The sequence below is a fragment of the Pyxicephalus adspersus genome, chromosome 5 (genome assembly GCF_032062135.1).
Source record: "Pyxicephalus adspersus chromosome 5, UCB_Pads_2.0, whole genome shotgun sequence".
NCBI lineage: Eukaryota > Metazoa > Chordata > Amphibia > Anura > Pyxicephalidae > Pyxicephalus > Pyxicephalus adspersus.
This window is the reverse complement of record NC_092862.1, coordinates 48,321,863-48,347,506: the sequence shown is the minus strand read 5'-3', so window position 1 is coordinate 48,347,506 and position 25,644 is coordinate 48,321,863. Positions and strand designations below refer to the sequence as shown.

Below are 25,644 nucleotides of genomic sequence, written 5' to 3'. Positions count from 1 at the left end.
CTTCATGGGCGGGCACAAGTGCCGCACGCTGGATCTCAGGGGAAATCAAATGAATTTTTTTTTTCTTGTTTTCCCGTGCGGAAAACCTGGTGCGTCTTATAGTCCGGAGCGTCTAATGGTCCGAAAAATATGGTAAACCCCTTCATATGAAGTACTGCCTATATATCTATCTTGTAAGAAGGACAGGGGCTCAACTAGTGGCAACAGTTACAATGCACAAAACAGCGGAAGTCTTTTCCCTGCACTTTTTTCAGATAGCCAATAAACAAACACAGTTCATTGAATGAAAACTTTTTACAAGAAGCATTTGTACAAGATGTCCATAGCATAAAGCAAACAAATAATCTGGTGGTCCAAAACCTTGACCGAAACTTACTAAATGCAAAGAAAACAAAAGCTTTGTTTTCTTCATAATAGATACAAATATACTTTGTTAGGACTATCCTATATAGAATAAAACTAAGTAGAACTTTCACTTTCTCCCTGGTTGATTCAGTTTAACAGAACTGTTACTGTTAGTAAGATTTCACCCCAGCACACACAGCGCTCTCCCTTGTATCTTGCCTCCAACTTGTAAGCACCTGACTACAATGAATTCACATGTTAAAGCAGACTGGCCTTTCAGCACACATTGCATATTAGCGGTGAATATGCATTTACCGTTCAGTGACAAATCCCCAGAGCAGTTGAAGGACAGGCTGGAAAAGCAGTTGCATCTTTAACCATGGACTGGATTTTAAAATAAATAAATGTTACTTTGTCTATTTAAATAGAGTCTTTTACATACACAATTTACTGATATGATGCAACTTCTTTGGATCGAATTTACTGTTTAACAAATACTATAGCACAAATTCCTCTTTAGTTTAACTTGTAAAAAAAAACCTTTTAGATCATCGCACAACACCTTATTTAGTCCAATATACAGTGCAGCACCCTCTTTATCCCAAATTCACAGCTTAACTATGCCTTCTTTAGCTTACACTGACTGCTCGGCTCCAGAGTATTCACCAAAAATGTCCATGCCTATCACTGCAATGTCCTCTGCTCTCCCAACCACATGTCCCTGACCCAGTTAACACAAAAGAATATTTTTATCCTTATCCAGTATGTCTTCCTTTAACATTATTGTACTATAAAATAGGGGGGAATTGTATTTTTGCGGTAATGGCATTACATGGCTTTGGTACATAGGCAGGTAGGATAACAAGCAATGGCATAAAGACACTATTGCAACCAGGTACATACAAAAGAATAAAACACATTAGGAGATCCTAGGGAGATCTAAAGATCATAAACATGTTATACCTACTCTAATTGAAGCACCAGATGTACTTTCCTCAGAGACCAGGGTCTTTATGACCTACTGTTAACTTTAATTCACCAGGCTACATGGGACATTAGTCCTGCTCAGTTCCTGAGCCAGACAACAGGATTTGTCTAAGTTTGGTAGATCCACCATAGCCTGGCTACTATACAGAAAACTAGATGGCTTAACAAGATTGTCTAAAAATTCTAAAGCAGGATGTACTCATACTGAAGTTTTTTCCAATGCACAATACAGTGACCACATGCCAAATCCTCAGATTTAAAGAATATATTAATTTATTTTAGTAACTATAGGTCTTCTATATTCACCTTGCGAAGCTACTCTACAGTCACATTAAAATTCTGTTTTATTTAAGATTTAAACATAATCAAGCTGCTTGTTTCTGCAGCCATCATGTTTGCAATTAACTGCCCACGAGAACAAACCAACATTTTATTGAAGTTTATTTAAAAAAGGAAAAATGGCAAATGTGCAGATTATGTTTTTGTATGCTCGTTCATGTATTTACAATGGATGCTTACCAGGGTTGACTTTAAAAGATGCAATAAATTGGAAATAGCATTCAATCAAATACTAGCTAATTAGTTTATTTTCAAAAGTTCAGCTTACTAATAGGTTTATTATTTTCTGCAACTTTTACATATAACCAACAGTGTTTTAAATCAGGTCAAATTTTTAATTGTGACTCAACAGATGGGGTTACCAACCTATTGCCCTTTAAATCATATATGACCCCCCGCTTTTCTCTTTGGAATAAAGGTTTTTGGGGGTTTGAAAATATCAACTCCATGTATGGCTATTGTAGAATTTGACAAGGGCAAAGTGATATAGGCCAAGAACAAGAGGCTAGATTTAGTGGCTAGTACCTACCAGAAGAAGGTTCCAGGCAGATGATTAAAAAATTTTGTCCAGGATTTTGTCTATCTATTCTGGTGATAACTGTAACGTCTCAATTCCCCCTTCCTGCTGTCTGCAATCAGCAACAACATTTTTTTAATTTCTGAACCTAGCATGACAGAGGCATCAAATCCTGACCATGCTTACTGTAGCAAAAAGACATATAAGAAGTATATATTGCTAGGTGTATCTGCTTTTGAAGGGGAAATGGGGATTTTAAAATTATGGCCTAAAAAGCAGCCATTCCGTGAAAAACATGAAGCATAGTTTGGGCACAGAAGTGACTGGAGCACCAAACTTGTCCCCTAAATTGGTGAATAAGATCCGACTTAAAAGCAGGTAATAAAACACAGGGAGTCATCCAATAAACCAGCCAATGGCTTATACAAAATATCACCACACAAGTGAGTAGGGAAAGCCAGAAACAAATGTTATCTGCTTACTCAAGTCCACTGTATGTAGACTTTATAAGGAGTATACAATAAATTTTGGTTGAAGTCAACGAACAATGTAACCTTATATTATGTATTTAGAAATAAATATACAGGCTAGGTTGAAAAGTTAAAATGATTGGTTCAGCTCCACAATTGCCTAGTACAAACTACTTCTTTTGCTGTACAATGCTGACTTTATTTATATAAGGCTATATTGCTAATTGCGTTAGTGAAAACTTGCATATCCTTCCAAGGAAGGATATTTCTTAAGCTTAAAAGATCAATATGGCAATCTCATTAATGCAAAAAAAAAAAAATCCACACTGCCATGTCAGTAAGCTCATTAGGATCATCATCGAGGTACAAATAACAGTATAGTCTTCCATTTTTAATGCAGAATGAGCTTACCCTATAAAACTATTGATCAATACGGCATTAAAGATTACAACTGATTTTTTTTAATGATTGTCTCTAACAAACAAAACACAACTGTGCCTTACACAGTAAAATAAAAATGGTTCTTTAATAGAAATGAGAGAGGAATGAAAGTCATGAATAATTAACAGCACCATGCTAATTGCTTCTACAGCAATGCACAGCAACAGAGTTACACTTAAAAGCTACCATCACTATTGTGAATTTTCTCCTAGGCACACATAACACATATCCTACCCATGTCTGTTTTCTCTGCACACATTAATAAGGTTAATAAGGTAATTATAACTGCTTCCCGTCTTCCATTTTTTAACCAACACAGCAGCAAAAAATCAAGTTTTCCATTCCAAATATTTTTTTCTTTGGACAACACAGACAGGTAAAGACTTAGGAAATAAAGTTTTATTTTTCAAACACTATGATAGATGTGGTATGTTTCATACAGGCTTGTATGAAAACCTGAAATATTTATTAGTTTATTATCCTAACATATAGCATTGTCATAAGAAATGGAACAATTTGTGTCTGTAGGCAACTCAAATATCCAACAATAATTATAATAGAGGAAACATAATTCATGCCTGTAGAACTAGGAAGATAACATTTGCCTTCTCTTGGTCCATTTGTAGTCACATTACCTTTATACTGTAAAATACATTTATACATTACTGTATACTGTATTTTACATAAAGTGGTAAGGGGTTAGAATACTTTTTTATTTTTTACTAGAGAGAAAATTCCCTTTTTTTAGTGATTTAGTAATTTTGAATTGTCCTTATGCTAAGGTGATTGTAATCAAAATTTTGAGTTAAGTAATGTACTTGTTAAATTTTGATTTGCAGTAAAAGTATTTTTTTCAGTCAAATTTCATGGTCTTAGTATTAAGTTGTCAACATAACTGAAAAATTCAGGAAATATTCCAATGAGGACACCTGTTCAAGTAACAACTCCATACGTGGGAACCTCAATTTGGAAAAAATTCCTTCCATGGCTAGTTGTTTTTATCAAGCTGAAAGTGACAGAAAATCTCCCAAGTGAGACATAGGTGGAAAAACACTGAAATAGGGAATTATTAATTCCATAATCTATCTGAACTGAGGGGGACTGGTTATTCTGCGTTTCCATGGCCATCCATACGATTGGTAATTTTTCCCAAACACTTTCAAGCAGCTTTCAGACACAAAATTAACCAAAGCCAACAGTTTTGACCATCATGATATCGGTGGAGTGGAAGGAAGCCTCCATCTGTTTGGTCAATTCCACAGTCAATCCAGTCCACTATTAAAATTTCCTAAAAGCTGTGGGTATGAATGAATTGGTAACCATTCATTAAATAATTAAATGCCATCTGTCGGTTTAACCAAGTCACTTCTCAGCAAACAGGAACATGTCAGCTGTCATTAGGGACACCCATAGACAAAGGCTGATATAATAGGTAAGTCCACGTCAACACAAGAAGAAGCATAACTTTTCGTTTACATCACAGTCTTCTGTTAGTGGCACTGATTTATTAAAGCTCTTAAAAGCTGCAGATTATACACTTTCAACATTGAAACTGGGTGATCCAGCAAACCTGGAATGGATCTGGTCCAGGATTCAAAACATTTGCTAGCAAAATTCATTCCAGGTTTGCTGGATTACCCAGCTTCACTCATGAAAGTGTATCCTCTCCAGCCTTGGAGAGCTTTCATAAGTCAGGCCCAGTAACAGAAGACTGTGATGTCAGATTGTATCACATACATAGATGTCAATAGTCCAGAACATTTTCTAAGGACACTCTACTACTAAATGACACTCTGCGTCTCTGCAAAGCACACTTTGCTGCCAAAGCTTTCTGCACCTAATACTGCCTTAGAAGTTGTTGGGCAACTACAGTGTTACTATGGCAGATTTTTTAAAGTTCAATATAAAATAATGTTTTGTAAAATAAAAACAAATTGAAGAGTCACAAAATAAAGCAAATACACTAAGAATATATAAACAGGCCTGTGTACAACTACAAACATATTGCAATAGGGACAGAAAGTTGATGCATGTTTAAACTCAGTGACATTTACAACCCATTTGGAATTGACCCAAGAATCTGTAGGCAGCGATTCACCCATCAGACAGAAAATCATCTTTAATTTAGACAGCGTGCATGTGAATGTTGATCAATGTCTTAAAGTCTTGTTATGCAGACAGGTATGAAGCAGTTGAGGTTTCCTATCTGTTTTCTACAGAAAACACAGCAGTTTATAAACCAATTGGGAGGAAGATAAAACAACAAATTATATTTTTATGTTTACTATATTCATCCAGTTTTTGTGCAAGACAACTGAAACAGAAAACAGCTACTATCAGGTGTTTGATGCCTATTACTAGCTGTCATAACTGCCTTCAAACACTCATGGATGCCTAGAGGTTGAAATAGGATGCCTGGTAAGCAGTAACTGCACTGAATTGAGATTGGGAACAAGCCCTAGGCACCTGTTCTCTCTGCTGTCTTTCTTTGTAGGATATAAACCGTCTAGGAAGGGGAGAAAAAAAAACTGATGCTACTGAAGGCAGTCAGCAGACTTACCTTATGGTATTTAGTGTGGCAGAGGTACGTGAATCATGAGAAAATCTGAAGGGAATTACTTATTTAATTACTCATGAATTCTGGCACATGAAACATAAAGGTATACAAAAAGAGTTTATTAACTGTTTTAATGCAAATAAATGTTTATTCTTTGGTATTAATAAAGAATAAAAATTAGCAAGCAATAATCCGGTTGGCTCTGTCCTTCAGCTGCTTTTAATGCTCTCACATTCTTCAGCATGTTGCAGAGTACACGGCACAATCTGCTCTTGCCAAGAAATTACTGTGGAATTCTACTGTACACCCTACTCAGCCCATTCGCTGGCACATTACATTAGACTCTGATAATGTGAAATGACAAGACCTTCCAGTTTTGCACATGTGAAAAATTCAAACTGATACAAGGAGGAGACTGCCATAAGATGAAGTCCAGAGACTTTTTTCCTTTCTTTGGACTCTACAGTCTGAACACAAACATTCAAATAAACCTGTACTATATACAATTTAAACTAAGGTTTCTAGCCAGATAGTAGGTCCAATAAAGTATTACATCAAGCTAGTAATATGCCAGTGCAACCCTCAACATGTTATTCAGCAATGTCACAATAAGGGGTAGGTGTTGCCTTTGCAATTCCAAAAAAATGCATTTGCATAGAAACATAACTACACCTTTTAAACCAGACCTTCCAGTAAAATGGATAAAGTCTGCCTATGTTGACTGGATCCCCTCCCCAAATCAGGTGAAAAATTTACCTGTTAAGGAGAAAGGCACAATCGTTCTTACCTTACCCCTCCCATCATCTTCTTGCCATGTCTGGGCACGGATGACATTACAGCCCTTCAGGGCAGAGTCCTCTGGAATGTAGAACAGGTGAAATCTCATAGGAAGACACTCTTGCAATAGACTGGAGTATCCCCTTGTTTGATTTTGCCGGCTCTACATTCCATTGGACTCAACGTTAAACAACAGTGATGTCACGCCCAGTGATGCAGAAGACAGGGTAAGGTAAGTAAAATTGCAACAGGTACATTTTTATATACATATATTAGATGATTTGGGAAGGGGGATGGGGTTTTGGCAGGATAAGCAGACCTTTCAGTGGATGGTGTACAAATTCCATGAAGATGATGCTGTAAAGGTATGATGTTGCATGCTGTGGAGCTGTCAGCCATGCTTTAATTTGTATCAACAAAATAAGATAATTTGTATTGAAAAGGCTTTACCACCATGAATACATTCTGATCTTTTTAAAGCTGAAAATATGCATTCATGTTTCTTTATTGTCAAATACAATAATGTTTTGTTTTGTAACTGATGGGAGCTGAATATAGTTATTTCAGTATAATCAACATACTAAATGTAATTAATATAAGCAATCACAAACTACTAAAGGAAAGCAGATGCATTTTGCTTTGGTAATACTGTATATTATATATGGAATTTGCTCCAATAATTGGTTCTGGCTGAAAGCCGAGTATTACTTTATACAATGTATGAAAATTGCCAAGATTGTTTCAAAGTGTCATGGTATAGTTGTTTGTTACCTACATAGAAGCCCAGCTGTGCTAGGATTGTTTTGGGGTTTCTCATTTTAGATATCCAGTGGAAGGGTTAGATCTTATGTTTTCATTTATTATTTATTGTTAGTTATATACTAGCAGGAGGGTTTACCCTTTCTTTTACCCTTATGTTTCTGTTCAGCTAACAGGTGACACAAATAAATTCAGTCAGTGCCAGTGTGACTTTTAGCTATCACTCCTGGCTCATTTTCCCACATTCATTCACTTGGAAGAGACCTGAAAGAGAAGCAATGCAATCTACTGCACATCTGAAATCCTAATCAGTGCTGCAGACCAAGTATTAGATGTGCTAATAACTCTCCATACACAGAATCTTGAATCCTCTTCTACCCAGGTAGAAGCTGCAGCTAACATTCTGTAAAATGACACAGCTGCTTTTACAAAGCCCTTGTGTACAGGAAGCCATTCAACTCAAAGGCCTTTTGAAGCTTGCTGTGCCTCTTTGTGTGTTGTACACTGGGCCTTAAAGTATTTAACACTAAAATCCCATATAAGCATTACCATGTGAATGTACTTTCAACATTTTCTTAAAATTTTAAGGTCTGCAGCTTTCTTACTATAATACCAGTTTACTCTACTGCACCCTTTTATTGTCACCAACAACATGGCTTTTTATGGACCTGCAAGCAAAGTTTCTATACACACTAAGGAGGCCTAATCCACAAAGAAAGCAGATGCCATTAAAGCGCATGCATATAGACAAGAACTGGCTATAAAATGACTGAGGATATCACCAGCATCAATGTGTAACAAAGAATGAAGGTTTACTAACAGATGACAAATTCAGTCACTACAATTGGGCAGTGAAGGGTCTACTTATGTCAGGGGTGTCAAACTGTGGCCCGCATAGTCTTTTTCCGCAAATATGAATTTGGAATCCTAAATATAAATTGCAGCTGGGCCGTGGCTGCAGTGAAATAGCGGAGCTACTACAATTCCCGGCATCACTCGCGTCTATAGACCAACAGCCTCTTTGCGTGGTGCCGCATTTAACTGTTTTATAGATGCAAATAATGCCGGGAATTGTAGTAGGGGCATCACTCGTGTCCGTGGACCAGCGGCTTCCCTGCCTATGTGTGGCCCCACATTGGACTGTTTTATAGACGCAGGGAATTGTAGTAGCGGTGCTATTTCAGTGAAGAGGGCGTTCCAGCCACTCATAACATTAAGCCCCGCATTGGACTGTTTTCTCGGCGCAAAGAATTTTAGAAGCAGTGCTATTTTAGTTTCAAGTTTGGCCAAGGACTTTGTCTAAGTTTTTAATTTTGGCCCACTGTGTATTTGAGTTTGACACCCCTGATCTAATGTGCAATATTGGGAAGCTGCAGGTGGTTTAGGTGATTAATCTCTGATTTTCCAAAAAAAAGGAGCACAATCTCTTTACATTGTAGATAAAATCATCTGAATCATATGATAAAGCTGTGATGAGTCCAGTTTTATAAACAGGCAGCTTTATTGTAGTCCACTGTCATTAGTAATATGTTTATATGATCCAGAGTTGATAAGGGTTAAGAAAATCTGATGTGAAGACTGACAGCCAGCTAATTTGCATGTTATATGTGACAATTAAGGACACAGAGGGGTGACATTCACAAACTGTGCCACCCCCCTATGACATTTCATTAACAACTTAGAACAATGTGAGATGCAGGAATACATAGTAAATACACATGGGGGGGAGATTGTTATACATTGCTGAATAAATTAATGTCTTAAAGCCAGAAGATCTCTTTACAAGCAAAGATACTAGTGCTGTCCATTTTCATTACCAGTAATGAGGGCTTGTCAGCTGTGGAGTGAGGTTGCAGGATGGCAGACACCCCCACCCCTTTACTTCTCTTTCTTTGCTGCCAGCCAAGCTCCATTCACTCCTTTAACAAAACCATTTAAACTATTCATAATAAATCCCCACGCAGCTGCTACCCTGCATTTAATCCTCCCTGTGCTTTGTGCTATTCAGCAGGGTCGCCCCCAATGGTATCTGAAGACCAGCCAGGCAACTGTCTAGAGGTTTTCTTGGCAAATATCAACAGCATGAATCCAACACAAAGGAGACAGAATAACTTATAGCAACTGTATATCAGAAGGGGGGGATTATTTTCTCAATGTGATGTTAGTGATCGGTTTGGTTTGCAACTTTTGTTCCCTTGGTTCTTAGTTACATTCAGACTATAACATGTTAGTGCATCACACTGTATTCCTACTTATTAAGACATCCAGTTATCAATTTTAACAGTGATGCCACCTATGTCTACAAATAGCCACATAGTGAATTTGATTTACATAATGCTTAGGTCTAGTATATAGCCAAACATGAACATGCATAAAGACAATTTTTGTTGTTTTTTTTTTTTTACTGTTGAATAGCTTGCCATTGAGAAATTGATTGTGTCAAATACGTGTCATTAAAAAAACCTTATAAAGTGACACCATGGATGTGTGTTTTAGTTAAACTACCAAACACGTTCTCAAAGCAGACAAGAATAGTATAGCAAATCAAAAGGATCATTTGTAAAACCGAAACACAGAGGTTAGTTAATATTGACCATCTAGTTGTACGCCTTATCAGGCCTGAATAATATCTGTTGTGCTTTAAAGAGTCATTTCACGGTCCATCCACATTACTTTCACAGAAGGAGCTGATATAGTGGCAGCTGCAAGCTACGACCATTGATAACCTCTTGTCACTATTTTGTGTGGATACAATCTGGCTGTTTTGTACAGGATGACAATGGAAGCCTGAATATATATCCCGAAATCATGACCAATCCACATAACTCACATAGGAAACACAATTTTTTTACCTTAACAGCTGCTTAGTTACCACAATAGCAGCCCTCATTTAAGTCTATTGATCTACGGTGTGAACAGCTTTATTGCTTACAGCTTTAGTTATAATAATGAGATATTACTGATTCAAATGAATGAGAACATCTGTGTTTTATGATGGTGATCCATATTGCCACCAAAAACAAAATAGAAAAAAAAAAACAACTGCAAACAATAATTTGCAGGAAATGTATAACACGTTTTATTAGGTTTAATTTGGTATTATTTGGTACTGTTATTGTAAAGCATATCCTCAAAAACCTTTTTATTAACTATTGAATATAAGAATACATGTGGTATTCCAGGGATGGGCAAAACAATTTACCATTAAATGTAACCTGAAAGCCATACTGCACTTCTGAGAGGTCAAAGAACATGCCCTGCTGTTAACAAGAATATAAAAAATGTAAGGTGCCTGCTACATTTATTCATATATATAGAAGTCAGCACATTAGGAAAATAAATATATTATACATAAGTACACATGCTTTGTGGCATAGGCTTAATACCAACCAGATGAACATGAGTTAACTTCATATTCCCAAACTTTGAATTGTGTTGCTGCATGCTCCCTTAGAGATATCTATAGGGGCACTGTGCAGCTCACACCTTTGGCACCCGGACAGTGATTGGAGATCAGTCTCTGTGGTCTCTGATGATATGACCACCATGATCCCCATGATTGGGGAAGGTGACCAAGGGAAAGTTCGTTTTGCAAAATAAACTTTCACTTGTCATTTAGATTTAAAAGGCATGCAGACAGGAATAGCTAAAGGGACTGTTGGGTGATGAAAAACAATATTTACACTTTCTTACCTCACTTACCTCACTTACTTCAGCAGGCAGCATGATGAAGCTTTACATACTTAAAGAGCTTTAGGTACTACTATTGGAAATTCATAGCAGAAAACTGAGAGGGTGAGTGTAGGGCATCATGGACCACCACTGTGCCTAACATAATTTGGTCCTAACACCCAGGTGCTGCACTCTATGTTACCACCCAACACCAGAAGATTCACAGAGGACCCTGCATGTCATATAACTGTTCAAAGACCTTAGAAAAAGGTAAGTATACAAAAAGCACCCTATAACTGTGTGTGTATGGAGAGCCAAAGAATGTACCTGGCATTGGACACTTGACCACTTAAATAAAGGCAGCTATGGCCAAACTGTGGGATATTATATTTAATCAATATATAGTACCAATATAAAACAGATACTTATTTGTGAGCTCTCTTTACCTCCTTTGCTCTGTCCAGTTCGTTATGCAATGCCTGCTTGGACACCTCCATTTCAATGATTTGCTGACGCAATATTTCATTCTCATCTTCTGCTTTGATTCGCTTCTCTTCCACATTCTCCAGTTCATGGTGCAATCTAACAGATACATCTTTGGCTACCTGTCAAAACATAAAGACATAAATAAGCCGATTTTTTTTACAAAACACATAATTATTTCTATACGATTCTTATCATTATAATACACAGCAGTTCCCCCAATGAGACTTTTAATAATCTATATTCCTAAAACTACTGTTGCAAGAAGGATGATGTCACCCTTGCTTAGGCATTTGTATACTATTTAAGTTTTTTCTTTAATAGTTGGTTTTTAACACCTTTTCATGGCAGTTCAGCAAATGGTGAGAATAAACATAAACAGCATATTTTGCTTTTTAAGTTTAGGGTCTGGCCCTTTTTATTTGTTATGCTTTTATTTCAGGATAAATTAAGTTACTTTTGAATTTGGACTTTACATCCTTATATGTTTGCCTTTTACATTACTAAGGTAAATGCAGTGATTTCTAGGAGAAAAACGTTTGGAGTTTGAGCATTACTCTTTTGGCCAACTTAAAGATACAAGAATTTCACAGCTTGGGTCATTTCTTCAGGTTTTATACAATGGTATCCCAAAAGTTTATAACTTCAATCACCTACCTAAACGAAAAAAAAATCCAAAATATCTATAAATCAAGAGTCATCACTAGATTTTTAAGGGCTGTTGTAAATAGATATATAATGGACTGTGTGCCCTACATATCATCAGGTGGCATTATGTTTTATGGTTATTGTAACCATAAGATAAGAAGCCGCTTTTTTTTTGGCCCTGGAGCTATTTTAGCTTTGGTTGTTGTTAGCAGCATAGAGTAAACATATCTAATATTATTTTCTGTTGTGCTTGTGAGATTTAAAATCCATATATATATATATATATATATATATATATATATATATATATATATATATATATATTACAGCTATCCAAATTATAATTAAAGCCTAAAATAATGTAAGAATAATAAATTATGTAAAAATCATGGAGGAAGCTTCATTTTTCCTGTACAATTTGCAGCACATACAGTATTTGTCACCTTTGTCACCTTTATATGCAATATAAAACATTCTAAAGATACTTTGTGGGGTGCAGTTTGCATGACCTGCAGAAGAAATCTTTTGCTAAACACAGCTGAGGTTGTGGGTTATCCTAGGTGACTGAGCTCTTTCTGCAGCCTCTTGTAACTCTTTAATGACCAAGACAAACTGCAGTTGTTTCTTTTTGCATATCAAAGCACAGCTTGCTCCAGAAGTTAATGAATGTCTAGACTCCATAAAGATTTTTTTTTTGCTTTGTTTGTGATTAACTCACAGTGAGGTTTTTTTTTTACAGTAACTGACACAAAGCTACCTAATAGTATGTCCTAATTGCATTTATTAAAATAATGTAACTGTTCCGACTTACATACAAATTTAACCTACGAAAAAACCCTACATTCCCTATCTCTTATGTAACCCAGGGACTACCTGTACTGGGCTGATTAACATAATTGCCATACCGCTGCTATTTCAAAAGTTCAGCAGTGGCAGCCCCTGTATTCCTGGTATGGTGCACATGGCATTCACACATCACTGCTGCATCAACCCGTTGACCTAAAATCCAACTTCCTTACATGCATTACATGTTTGGTCATTTAGGTGTCCATCTCTGCTGCTTTAGAAGTTGAGTACAATCTAAAATGTATAGTAGGCCTGGGCCTAGATTTAGGTGATGTAGGTATTTTAGGAACAATTAAATATAGTTGAAATAAAAATATTTTATTGAAATGTATACTTTTATGGATTTGCTTGAAGATAAACGTAAATTCCAAATGTGCAGCTCCTAACAATCATGCACTTCCTATTTATGCCTGTATATACTGCATGAGCATCATATACTTGATCATACATCCATCCACTCTAGCTCTTAGATGGTGCTGTAAATTTCTGAGCATTTGTTTCTGTATTTTGTTACATAATGACTCACTGCTGCTGCTCAACAAGGTTAAAAGTTCTATTGAAAAAAAAGACTTGGCATTTGATGTGTGATCACAGTTCCGGAACTGATGCCTAATAAGACGTAGTTTGCCAAGGCATACCATAGCGCTTTTTTGAGCATTTTGCCTCCTAACAATTCCTAAGAAGACCATTTGTTACTGACAAAAAGCATCCCAGTGTTAGAAAGTCCTGTATGAGTTCATTATGTAATATACAGTATCTGATCCAAAAACTGGTTGGAACGCAGCAATTCTGCAAGCTTTGTCTACCCGTGGGAATTATTCAGTAGACATGTTTAATTAGTCAGGGGGCAAAAGTTGTGGTAATGCAAAGACAGTCATGAGAAACATCCCAAGACTGTAACCATTCTATACTGGTCACTGAAATAATAGAACAAATCTACAAATTAACAGAAATCCTTTCAGTTCTAAGAATTCCAACATTTACATAAACATTGTTTTATTATATCCATTGCAGGACAAATCATATTGCAATAGTATTTTATTTGGAAAAGCCTATCTAAATTCTCTAAAGCTATACATTTAAAAATATAGCAACTGTCTTATGGTACATGGACAGGACCTGGGATGGTAAAGAGAGGTTTGCAATAGCGTATGTGGATCAACTATAGGAAACAATAAGTGACAAATTAATCATAAAATAAGGGCAATTTGGGGACATTATGTTTTGAAAAATGTTAGTTGCAGGATACAGGACACAGAATTCAGATATGCTACAAAGGATTATCAGAGGACTACTTGTGGGTATGTCAGTCATGCTATAGGGGAATGTCAGGTATTGCGGCAAACTAGGGTCGCCGCAACCCTAAAACGGCTAGGGACTGCCATAGGCTGCAGACATGGCTCAAAGACTATGGGCATGATGACTACTTAGGTCTTTAGACCAGGGGTGTCAAACTCAAATCTCATAAGGGGGGAAAATCCTAAACACAGGTTAAGTTGCGGGACAATTTTTTATTAGGATATCTAGTGTTAGTAAATGTATAGATTGTTCCCTGAGACACCATATCACACGCCATCCTCGTGCATTAATCATGTTCTGAAAATAAGAACACGTTTGTCTTCGTGAAGCATGAACATATGTTGCTTTTTCGTTCTTAGCAGCTTTTTCTGAGGTGGGTGTACCTGACCTATCCTGGCCTGTCTATATGAGAGGAACGGAGCCACTGACTGTGCTGAGGTGGAGGCCAGTGTCTCTGAGTCTGGAGATATTGCTAATGTAGCATCTCACTGAGACTCCATACCTGGAGTAGCAGCAGCAGCATACTACTGGCAGCAGAATTGGGACTCGGCGATCGGGACAGTCGTGCTTAGTCTCAGCAGGAGTGTGCACTGAAGTCAAGCACTTGTGTTGTGGACCGCACTGCTTCTACGTAGCTTTCTGGGACTGGGTCCTCCTGCCTGCAAATGTCAGGCACTTGAAAGTGGCACAGTCACCGAGGGCCACATAAAACAGGCAGACTGACCGGATTCGGCCTGCGGGCCTTGTGGTTGACACCTGTGGTGTCCCTGTCTTTTAGAACTTTCAGAGATAAAAGACAGGCTACAAAGGAATGACTAAGCTTGTGGAAATGCTAAAGAAGGCTGCTATTGGCTGTGGAAATGAATTTGAATCAAAGACAAAATTCACAGAATTGTCAGGGGCTGACCATATGTCATATTGTCATATGGCAAACTGTTAGAGGCTGTATATATTCCTTTAATCTTGTATAATTAATATTGTGGATATGATATAGTAGTATAGTACTATAGTAGTATATAACAGTGGTCGCCAACCTTTTCGGTCCCGCAGACCACTAAAACCACTGGGTTCCGACTGCGCATGCCGGGGGAGCCGGGTGTCACTCAAAGAGGGGGAAACCCCCCGGAGTGATGTCATCATGACATAACCCCGCCCACTCTCACATTGCAGATCTGAGTCTGCAATGGGAGAGTGGGCGGTTTGTGTCCAGGGACACAGTCCACCCACTTTCCCGAGCCTGGGAACTGTAGGGGGGACATGGTCCGAGGCTCTGAGCCGCGGACCACCAAAATTTTCACGCAGATCACCAGTAGTCCGGGGACCACCAGTTGGCAACCGCTGATACAGATGTCAGAAACTGCAGACATGCTACAGAGCAATATTAGAATGATATTTGTAAAACTATGGGCAAAAACAAGACTTCTGCATACACCAGGCCTGGAGACTTTTTAGAGGAGTACTATGCAGCATGATGTGATATTTTTAGGAAGCTATTAACAGCATCCTGCTGGTTCCTTCCACCAGCCATAATCCAACACAAATCCAATGATCGCATCACTTGGTCTAAAATAAGGTATGTAATGAAAATGGATAGGTTTTATATAATAATGTAATGTGTGATGATGGGGGAGGGGGAATGGATGGATGGCAAATGTATGGATGGACACAGGGAGCAGATTGTTCCCTTTCTCATGAAAATTCCTGTATAAGCCCCATAGCTGAACCCTGTACAGCCTGATTGCTGCAACCCATTATCAAACCAGTTGTATTGTTTGTTTGATGTGTTTGTGTAAAACTTCCATTCTTTAATAAGGTTCTTGAAAAAATACTCATTTAATAAATGCTTACTAACTGATTATAAATTAATTTATTGATTTATTATTGATGGCTTTTGTGTTTTTATTTGTTTTTTTTAAATCTATTTTTACATATAGGGGGTAATAAAATGAAAGCGCCCCTAGCAAGAGCTCAGATTATATAATGCAAGTACAGTATGCACCAATAAAAACTGGATTAGTTGCTGCAGGATTTCTTTCTTCCAGTTCTCAGAATAAAACCTCTTATTTGCTGGTTTATTCCACAGGCAAAATACATTATGTTTGAAGGAACATGGCTTTTGTTGTCCATATTAACCAAATAAAATTTCCCTGGCATGCTTCCAGTGCAGCATGGCTGAGTAAAAGAATAAGACCGGTTGCTGAACACAGAGGGATCTTTACTTTTTTAGGTATCTTTATACAAGAAACCCAGTGTTACTAAACACTGAATATTATGATCAGGTGCAGGTTCTATTTCCAGCATGAAATGTAGCACAATTTATTAAATAAACTAAAACGAAACACCCAACAAAATATAACTAATACGATTTTTCTTACCTTTAAGTCTTGCTCCAGACTTCTTATGAGCTCCCCATCCACTTGGCCAGTCTGTGCAACTTTTAAGCTTTTTTGCTCTGCTTTCCTGAGGCGGTACTGCAATATACGGCAGTTCTTATTGGCTCGGTCAAGCTCCCGTCGGAGCTCCTGTAACTGGTAAACATCTTCCTCCAGATAGCTGTCACGCATCTCCTCCATTTCTGCTCGCAGCTCATCAAGTTCATCCTGTTGAGAAATACATAATTGTTACTACAAGGTGATAGAGCTTTAATCTTTTCTTATGGTCAAAACTGAACACCTGACCAACAATGATGCAAAAGTACAGGACATGACAACAAAGTGGACTGTTTCCATAGCTCAGCTCATTTACCAGAATTATTCTATTCTGGACATTTTACAGGAGATGTATAACTACTGTTTAATATGTGCTTTGGTATTGGTGTCTGATTGGCTCAATAAAAGTGTCTGATTGATGTAAAGTTGCAAGATACAATATAGAGGGCCTTGTTGAAAGCCGTGCTATTAACTATCAAATAAGGGGAAGAAACAATGGGGATGTTGGAGGATGGTATCTCAGCCCTGCAACCTGTCAGACTTCTATGAAGGTCTTTAGTTGCTGCTGTAAACCAGAACTGAGGGAAGTAAGGCACCATCCTTAATTTTTACACCCAAGTTATGTCAGTTAATAAAATCTTTAAAAAACCTTATCCTAATGTCATTAATTATTTTAGTAAGAATATCACTATGCATTTTGTGTGCAGCTCCACATGCATTAACTGCACCATAAAAATGTACCAATATAAAAAGGACCAGAAGCCCTGCAGATTGCAATAACCTTTAACCACCATTATAATATCTTCTGTGTGTGATTATGCATCATAATTATCATCATGCCATAATGATCATAAAGCAATCAACTGGCCTAGGTTATAGCTTGTTGCAAATTTTCATTGTTTACAACGATTCCCCAAATATGCAATCGACAAATTGGATGCCATACATAACAAAGAATTATATACTATGGCCCTGATTTATTAAAGCTCTCCAAGGCTGGAGAGGATACACTTTCATAAGTGAAGCTGGGTGAACCAGCAAACCTGTAATGGATTTGGTCCAGGGTTTAAAATATTTGCTAAGAAATAGTAACGGACCTTTAGGAAATCCATTCCAGGTTTGCTGGATCACCCAGCTTAACCGATGAAAGTGTATCCTCTCCAGCTTTGGAGAGCTTTAATAAATCAGGGCTTATATATACACAAAGCAATTTGACAAAGCAATCAAAAGGATTTAAAAGAGAAAAGACAGTGAATCTGGCCACCGACCAATGAAAAAACGCCTTTTAGCAGATAGTACATGGAAAAACATTTTCTACATTGCTTCATGACTTATTACAGAAACCCATCTTTATCTTCATTGGAGTGGAAAACGTTTTAAATAGCAATGTAGTCACAAAAATAAACACACTGTGCAATGGCAACAAATAATTCCTGTTACTTTGTTGTTCTCCATGGTCACAGTATACCAGGAGACAGGACAATTGCATATTAATGTAATTTACAGTTATTTGGATAGCAACAAAATGTGAATATAATGTTTCAAATGGTTCTCCTAAGATAGAATACAAGAGAGATAGAGAGATACTTCTTCCATTACCAGCCTACTGCCCTTGGGAAATGAGCACACTATTATTAGGTTTGCACTCAATTTAGGCAGGAAGGAGGTACAGTATGCCAAAGCAAATGCATACAGGAGGGAAACTTTTTCAGTATGAACATAGAAACAGTATCCCATTAACCCAACCAGAAAACAGAAAACAGATCAGTAATGGGCACTTTTAAAGACTTGTTCCAATGTTACTGTCCTTGTATTGCATTGATAAAATGAAGCAAATTACAAAGGCAGAAAGGAGCATCCAAAAAATTTCACATGGAGGAACGGAAGGAGGACAGTGTCCTTGGAAGCAGGGTATGGTTTTACATATCTGAGCTATTAAAATTAGGAAATGTAACCAGATAAAGGGCAACTCCAAGTAAAACTTTATTTGCTTGCTTTGGATACAGTAGGGAAGGACAGATCTTCGGTCTGATTTGTATTGCTGTCTGTGTCCTTATTAGGCTTACCACACACATTACAATTCGACACTGCAATCTCTCATCTATAACGCTACACACACACCAGATGATTCTCACCAAGGCAAACAGGTATGCTTGTTTCGGGCACAAATTTGAAATGTGTACAGTGGTCTCCTGAAGTCTTTCATCAATCCGCCGATCAAATATGTGCACCCTTATCTAGGAAAGGGGTGCCGCACTCTCATCCTGCCCCCCCTATTGAACAGAGCGGTGCTGTGTGTAAAGCACATGCATGCTCATGTTCATGCATCAAATACCCGAAACAAGAAACTGTTTGCTGCAACAATCATCTAATGTCCATTGGACATCTGTACAAGGCTTAACACAAGGGCATACCTAATGGGATACAGATTGTTAGCTAGTTCAGATAGATCCTCAAATTACAGTAGATTTGGTAAATCCACAATCAACAATCTCAATGGCATCAGCAAAGCAGGAAGTGATGTAAATCTCCCCAACAGAGTCAGCAATAAAAGCATGACAGATGTCCTTTCCTATTCTATCTAAAAACTCTTTAAGTGCTTGGACAGAGGAATATTTAAATTCCTCTAGTAAAAGCTATTTTTTGAATTATTCAGTAATAATTACATTACCAAACTATTAATCTTTACTCAGTCATGAAATTGTACTATGATAACTAACAGAACACTAGCAGAATAGCAGCAGGGAAACCTCCAATCACATCACATGAGCTGATTTTAATTTGCTGGTTTATATGTTCTCAGTTATGACATGTTAGGAAGTAGATTGTTAACAAAAAATTAAAACATATATTTCTGCTTGTGTCATATAACAGTTGGTAATATGAGGACACTTAAAAACAGACCATATTTATGGAAGTATTCTGTGATTACCAGCACTTTAAGACACAGGACTGGAAATTTAGGGACAAGTGCCTTCTCAGAGTTTTCACCCGAGCCCCTTTTACCCGAGCACCACCCAGCACTTTTCAGTAACCACCCAGCTGTGGAAAACTAGAAAAAATGATCTGGTTTACCCATAAAAACAATCAAATTAGTTAAAATTCTACCTTGCACTAGAAAATCAGTGGTTGGAGTTGAATAGCTGTTATTAGTAACGTTATTATTTTCTAATTTTCCTAATAAATTATTCATTGCACAGCAAGGCCATAACAATGTTAACAGACATCTCACCCTAAGTGAAAAACAAGTGTCAGGAGATTAGGAATCAGGTAAAGGTGACAGATGGAAGATCACAGATGGGCTCTTAGAAAAGGAAATGGACCTTATGAGTCTGATAAAAAAAAGGTCTGACAGATTTAAAGCTAATATGAGTTCATGAATATTGCCCAGAAATGTACAATATTTTAATAATATTTTGACCAAAAAAGGTAATTCCTGACCAAAATACTAATTTCTAATATTTTAATGGTCAAATGATGACCTAACAAGTTGCTTACTTTACTGATGTATTCATAAACACACAGGTATACATTTCTGCACAAAAATCTAAAAAATGCTACAAAATGGCATGCCATATTCAACCACAAAGCATCCAGTACTTCCTGATTCAGACTTGACCAATAGTTCTATTTTTACCTCAATTAACTGATCAGTACTCTTCCTAAATCATTTTATACTGCATGACAATTTTCTAGCATGCAACTTGACCTTTGTGACTAATACGGCATATTTTTAATATTTTGAAATCTCTGTTGTCCATACATTGTACAGTGACAACTACATTCCACATACTTTAATATCTGTATGGTTGGTGTATGAATGCTTAGTGAGATTCCAGTCCTAACGTCAACCTGCCCATACAAAGGAGGCACATTTGGGAGCTGTGTAATTGGAAAACAATGACCTGTTCTATCCTTTGTGACACCATCTGGAAGGCTGATGAAGAATGAGCATTTACTGAAACTAATGAGTGTCTGCAGCAAGGAGAATTTAGAAAAAACAACCCCACTGATGTCATTTGGAAATACCTAGCAACTAGTCTCCCATAAATATATACACAAATAAAAAAAATCTATGTTCATTTTAATACTGTACATGTAAAATATTAATGAAGTTTTTAGCTAGTAGATTTCCTACTGTTTTTAATAATTGTTAGAGATAAATTATTGATGCAAATTGCAATCAACAGGGATACTGAATCTTTGTTGGTGAAGGGCCATCTAAAGCAAAAAGTATGGTTATTATTATCAAGTATCAATGTATTACACATTCCATAACCACTATCTTTCCTTGAAAAGTGTACACAATCTAATGTCCATACCATTGTTATACAGAGCCCGATTTTTAGGGGAGTACAATTTACTTAGTATACCTAGTATGGTTTTGGGATGTGGAGAAAATCCATGCCAACAGTATGTAGTGTTCTACCTTTCTAGTTGCTAATATTCAAACTTAGGACTGCAAGGTAAGGGTGTTAGCCAATGAGCCACTATACCACCAATGGACATGGTTCTCTTATCCTAAAATTTTTATCACAACCACCAATGTAAGCTATCTTTTCAACTCAGCTTAAGTTTGAATGTGGAAAATATGCAGTACATGGACCATTTCCCCAAGAAAGAGAGTAGTTATTATTCAGACACAATGGACCTGATTTAATAAAGCTCTCCAAGGCTGGAGAGGATACACTCTCATTAGTGAAGCTGAGTGATCCAGCAAGCCTGGAACGGAACTGGCCCAGGAAAACTTTTGCTAACAAATAGCATATGACTTTTAGGAACTCAAATCCAGGAATGCTAGACAACCTAGCTCACTGATAAAGGTATCTTCTCCAGCCTAGGAGAGCTTTAATAAATCAGGCCCAATGTTTTCCCAACATGTTGGAAGATTGTTACAGCTATCCAACCAGTCCAATGCTTACAAGTGTGTGAAAAGATATATCATTTACTGCCACTGGTCCTATAGACAAATCAGCCAACATACAGTTGACCTAACGATAAAAATGCAAATATTATCCACGGTATGTAAGAAAAGTCAAGACTGAATCTTTTCTTGAAAGAAAATCAGTCAACCAGGTTGTATTTTCCTGGCCAATCAATAATCCTTGGAGATAAGATAGCTTTATTTTCCTCCTCCACCTGCATAAATACATAGTTCAATGCATTGGCCTCAAAACTGAGGAAGAATAGATTTAACCTTGGTGGCATAATAAAATATGGCGTTCTTAATGAATTATTGATGAATTTATTATAGTGCCTGATGTCAAATCTCCCCATCACTGCAGCTGAACTCAAGAGTCCAAAACAGGAACATATGCTAAATTCTCTTATGAGGAATGATTTTAAAACATAGAAGCTGTTTAAATAGAGCATAGTTTATTGCTAATACTAAGGTTCTTCCATAAGGTTTTTTGTGATGGGTTCTCTTTTAAAGTAAACCTGTCACAACCTTGGCAACTTAAAGAACTGAAGATTTATAGGAATCCCAAATTTACTGTAATAATAAATCCTATACCACAATATGGGTCATTGTGGCTGCCATTAAAATTAAAGGACAAGAAGGCTTGAGAAATTGAAAAAGACTGGAGCTCTGAGCCCGAAATGTGTCTGTTGATACAAATAACTGGTCACGGTTAGCTTTCGGAAGCACAAAACTGAATTTAAGGGGGCATACCACCCACTCCCCATCCTCCACATAAGGTATGGGGCATCCTAACTTCAGTGAAAGCTCGAACTGAAAAGACCTGGAGCTTATGCAATGCTTTTTCTTCCACACCAAACAAAAGGAGAAGTATGACAGCATAGGGAGAGTTGGGGGGAAGGGAGGCACATTAAAGTAAGCCTGATGCATTTCCCTGTAATATCAATATCCCCTGTAATATCAATGACCCAGGCTTGACCAATACTTCTATTTCTACCCCAGTAAACTGACTCCTAAATGATTTTATATTATAATATTATTTTCAATTCCTGTTTGTTATCCATACACTGTTTTGAATATTACTCTACTTGTAACATTGACGGGTAGGCAGTAGGCAGCTGAACAATGACAGCCAGATTGGCTAAACCTTACCCGCCCAAATTCTAATTCTGACTAGGTTTTTCCAAATCCAGTTGGATTTCCAAACCAATTCAAGCAGATTCTTTTCAATTTGGTTTTTTTTTCTGTTTCTAGTGCTTATGGACAAATTCACATAATTAGCTGAAAAGTGGCTGATATCGCATGCCTGACATCAGGTGTTCTCTGCAATGTTCAAAATTTTTTTTTCTTAAAAAAAAAAAAAAAATTGACCATCAATCAAATATTTGACGGTGAAGACTATAAAAATGAATAAACTAGATCTTCTCATGTGACTTGTTACCTGAAGAACAAGTATTCCAAGGACAGTAATGAATGCTGTCTTGTACTAGTACAAGTGCTGAGAAACGTTTTGCAATGGTCCAATGTCACACTGGAAATTTCAACAGACTGCCAGAAAATGCTGTCTCAGAGCACTCTGGACATATGACAACCATTACGATAAGAAACTAAGCAACTCTGACAGTGTGGAAATGAATCTTGTTTTAACATGTAGTACAACTCTTCGTCAATTAATATTAGTTCTGCCATTACAGCCATTTAATTCCTGGAGTCATAGTCTAATGATATTCACTGCCAGGCACTGCAAAATTTAAACATAGGACACACTAAACACTATTATATTTTTAAATAAGCCAAACAGCAATGAGAAAAGTACATCCAATCAAATTTCATTTTCTATTGTTCTGACAGCAGATTAGTTAAGTGTTACAATGACTGCTGCTTGCTCCTATTAAATACGCTCAAGGGTTTAACTTGTGAAGTTTAAAAAAAAAAAGCTTAAAGTGGACCTAACACCACATTTTTTACATTATATAAAAGGGTGGCTAACTCTTTTAGTGCTGACCTCACTAACACATGCACAGTAAAATCGGCACACTTATTTTACATTTTCAGGAAGGAGATTCACCTGATCTCATGTCTGGGTAGTGTAAAACAAGGTGACAAAAGAAGAACCCAGAAGAAGACAGAAAAGGAAGGCGGTAAGCACTGCTTAATCAACAGAAAGAACAAAAAAGATGGGATGACGCAGGACCTACTGGACTACGATTGCAGAGGGATTGACGTTTTACACCTATAGAGGTAAATGTCATTTTTTTCATGAAAGTTCTTCTTTAAGAGGAAGTTTGGTTATATATGCACCAGCTCAAAATGAAACTTGTTTGAAGGATCTAGCTATTAGGAAATTATAAAATAACTACAGTGCGCAAGAGCCAAAATATGCAGAGCCAAAACTTTTAATAAGTCTTGGACAGTGTAGAGAATGATTAGAACCCATTTCAAGTTTTTATTGCTATCTGCGTCACTATGTAGATGTAGATGCTCTCTCTCTCTCTGTATGTCCTGGTGACTATTATCACCAAGACAGACATAGATATAAAAATCCTAAGTTTTACAGTTGTCACCAAACAGCTAATGATAGGGTATCTATCAACATGGACACCTGTTCCAGTGTCAATGGCAAAAGAGGGATATTTCTCTCACTTAATGTTGTGCTTTTTGTACAGAGTGCTAAAGTATAAATTAAAAATAAAACAACAACAAAAAACAAGTTGATTTTAAGCCTCTCGATCTGAAAAAAAATCTGGCTTTAGATATAGTTTAGGAAGCATTTTGGCAATGTAATAAAAAAGGAAATATTCTGACTGGAGTTTAAACTCTTGTCTACAATTTCCAAAACTTTTAAAACATTTGTTGATATGGATATTTTAGGGTTTTCATGATGAGTCAACAGAGCACCCCTGAATACCCTAAACTGCCTACACAAACAGTAAATTTAATTTCTCCAAAAATATTCCGTATGATTACACGCCATTTTAATATACTTCAAAGTGAGTACTGGCACTGAAAACATGATCATCTCTTTTAAGTCCCTGTCCTCATGGTAAACATGTAAGCAGCAATGGTAAATGTCTGCACTGAATAGGCCATCTGTCTCCAGTCCTTAAACAGGCATATAATTGCTTCATCAAAAGGAATATTTATATATCCTTGGACTTAAATTTAAAAGGGCATGAGAAGAATAAACCAATACATAACCTTTTTGAGTTTGGTCTTTAAAAATCTATAAAACAGAGGCTCTGAACTACTGGGACTCAGGAAATCTTTTCTTGTATTTAACATATCAATTCTCCACATACCAAAGTCATTTTTTATTGATAAAAATAAATGTTGCAGGTCTTTGGCAAAGGAAAGCAAAGATAACTTACCTTCATCACTTGGGTGGTCTAACTGCAGGTGTTATACAACTCTACCACTATCCCCCCTGACCCACCCTACGTTCATTCAAACTTGGTAAGCATCCAAATTCTTTCCATCTATAAAAGAATTCTATATATATTCATTATTCTTATAATTATCTTATTAAGAACTATCCACTCCACTAAATAAAAGACAAAGAGAAAAAAATAATGTTTTAATTAAAACAATCATTTACTATGATGGATAATATACTTTATGTCTTTATTTCCATTTAAAACATAATGCTGAAATAAAGACAAGATACAAAATGACTGGCTGCTATGGCAAATGTGGAGTGAACTAATCATATATCAAGATATCCAATCTTCTTCTGTGTTTAGAGCATGAAATGGTTTGGCAAAACAGGAAGAATTAACATTACAAAATTATGGATATTTAATACAACAATGGAAAAGGAAAAAAGCATACCATCAATACCATCACCACAAACCACAACTGCAGTTTACAGGAATCTCCAAAAAGTTCCATTTAGATTTGTACTGCTTTACTTTATTCTGCTGTATAGTTCTATGTATTTTCCAGGTGTAGGAATGGTATAGGATGCCAGATATAGTAATACCATATCTCAAGTGAGGGTCTAAAAACTATATATATATATATATATATATATATATATATATATATTTAAAGTATATTAATTGATTTGTCCTGTACAAAGTATTTAATAAATCTTTATATATTCTATTTCTCTAGGGCCCCATGACTATACACATACAAGATAATTAATGGTTGAC

General features: G+C 36.8%; 1 protein-coding gene across 4 annotated transcripts in view; it reads right to left on the bottom strand.

Moving 5' to 3' along the window:
• Positions 1-25,644, bottom strand: part of MTCL1 (microtubule crosslinking factor 1) — a 91,469-nt gene that overhangs the window by 53,049 nt on the left and 12,776 nt on the right. For all 4 annotated transcript variants that reach the window (XM_072411429.1, XM_072411426.1, XM_072411428.1 and 1 more), the window contains exons 2-3: positions 16,516-16,740; positions 11,311-11,469 (exon numbers count right to left, since the gene is read on the bottom strand). In XM_072411429.1, the coding sequence (XP_072267530.1) occupies positions 11,311-11,469; positions 16,516-16,740 (384 nt within the window). The remainder of the gene's footprint in view (positions 1-11,310; positions 11,470-16,515; positions 16,741-25,644) is intronic.